General features: G+C 23.8%; 1 protein-coding gene across 1 annotated transcript; it reads right to left on the reverse strand.

Annotated features, from left to right (window-relative positions):
* Window positions 1-165: 165 nt before the first annotated feature.
* On the reverse strand, window positions 166-555 carry Chro.40470 (hypothetical protein). The annotated part of the gene is made up of 1 exon (XM_659748.1): window positions 166-555. One exon carries the CDS (start codon window positions 553-555, stop codon window positions 166-168), a length of 390 nt encoding a protein of 129 aa, XP_664840.1.
* Between the last annotated feature and the right edge of the window lie 188 nt (window positions 556-743).

Below are 743 nucleotides of genomic sequence, written 5' to 3' on the forward strand. Positions count from 1 at the left end.
TTTACTCGATTAGGAAATTCTTGTGAAAACATTATACTTAAATAACCACCTAAATCACTTCCATATAAATGTATTGAATCCAATTCAAGTTGATCTAAAAAAAGAGAAAATGATTTAATCCAATCATTAATATCATCATATATTGGATATTGTACAGAAATTATTCTATAATCCGCATTTTAACATATTCTTCATAAACATAAAGTATTCACCAGCAGTGCCTGATAAACCATGAAGTATAACAATTGTATCAAATTCATTAGATTCGTATTTTTCATCATTATTATTATATTGTAATGAAGCACTATTTAATTTACTAAGCTTATCTTGATCTTTAATAGATAATTGTTTAACAGTTTTTCTTGAATAGTAATCTTCAGTAATATCTTCAATATCTGTAATACTTTCTTGAGAAACTATTTTACTAATTTTTTCCACATTTTTTGGATTACAATCAATCCAAGTCCATATTCCATCTAAATAAGGTATAGTAGTTCTTTTTAAAGGGTAAGATTCGATAAAATCTCCAAATTCACTTGAGAGTCTTCTTACCATTTTCTCTCCTCCTTTCAAATACGATTTAAGACTGAAAATGATAATTAATAAATTAAAGATAGGATTATTTTTTCTTTTCTTCTTTTTTTTTTTCAAATCTCAAAATTTCATAAATACGGAAATTATCTGTAAAATTAATTCAAAAATTTGGAATTCTTGAATTTTATTCTAATTAACTTTATATCATT

The sequence above is a fragment of the Cryptosporidium hominis genome, assembly GCF_000006425.1.
Source record: "Cryptosporidium hominis TU502 chromosome 4 CHRO014184, whole genome shotgun sequence".
NCBI lineage: Eukaryota > Apicomplexa > Conoidasida > Eucoccidiorida > Cryptosporidiidae > Cryptosporidium > Cryptosporidium hominis.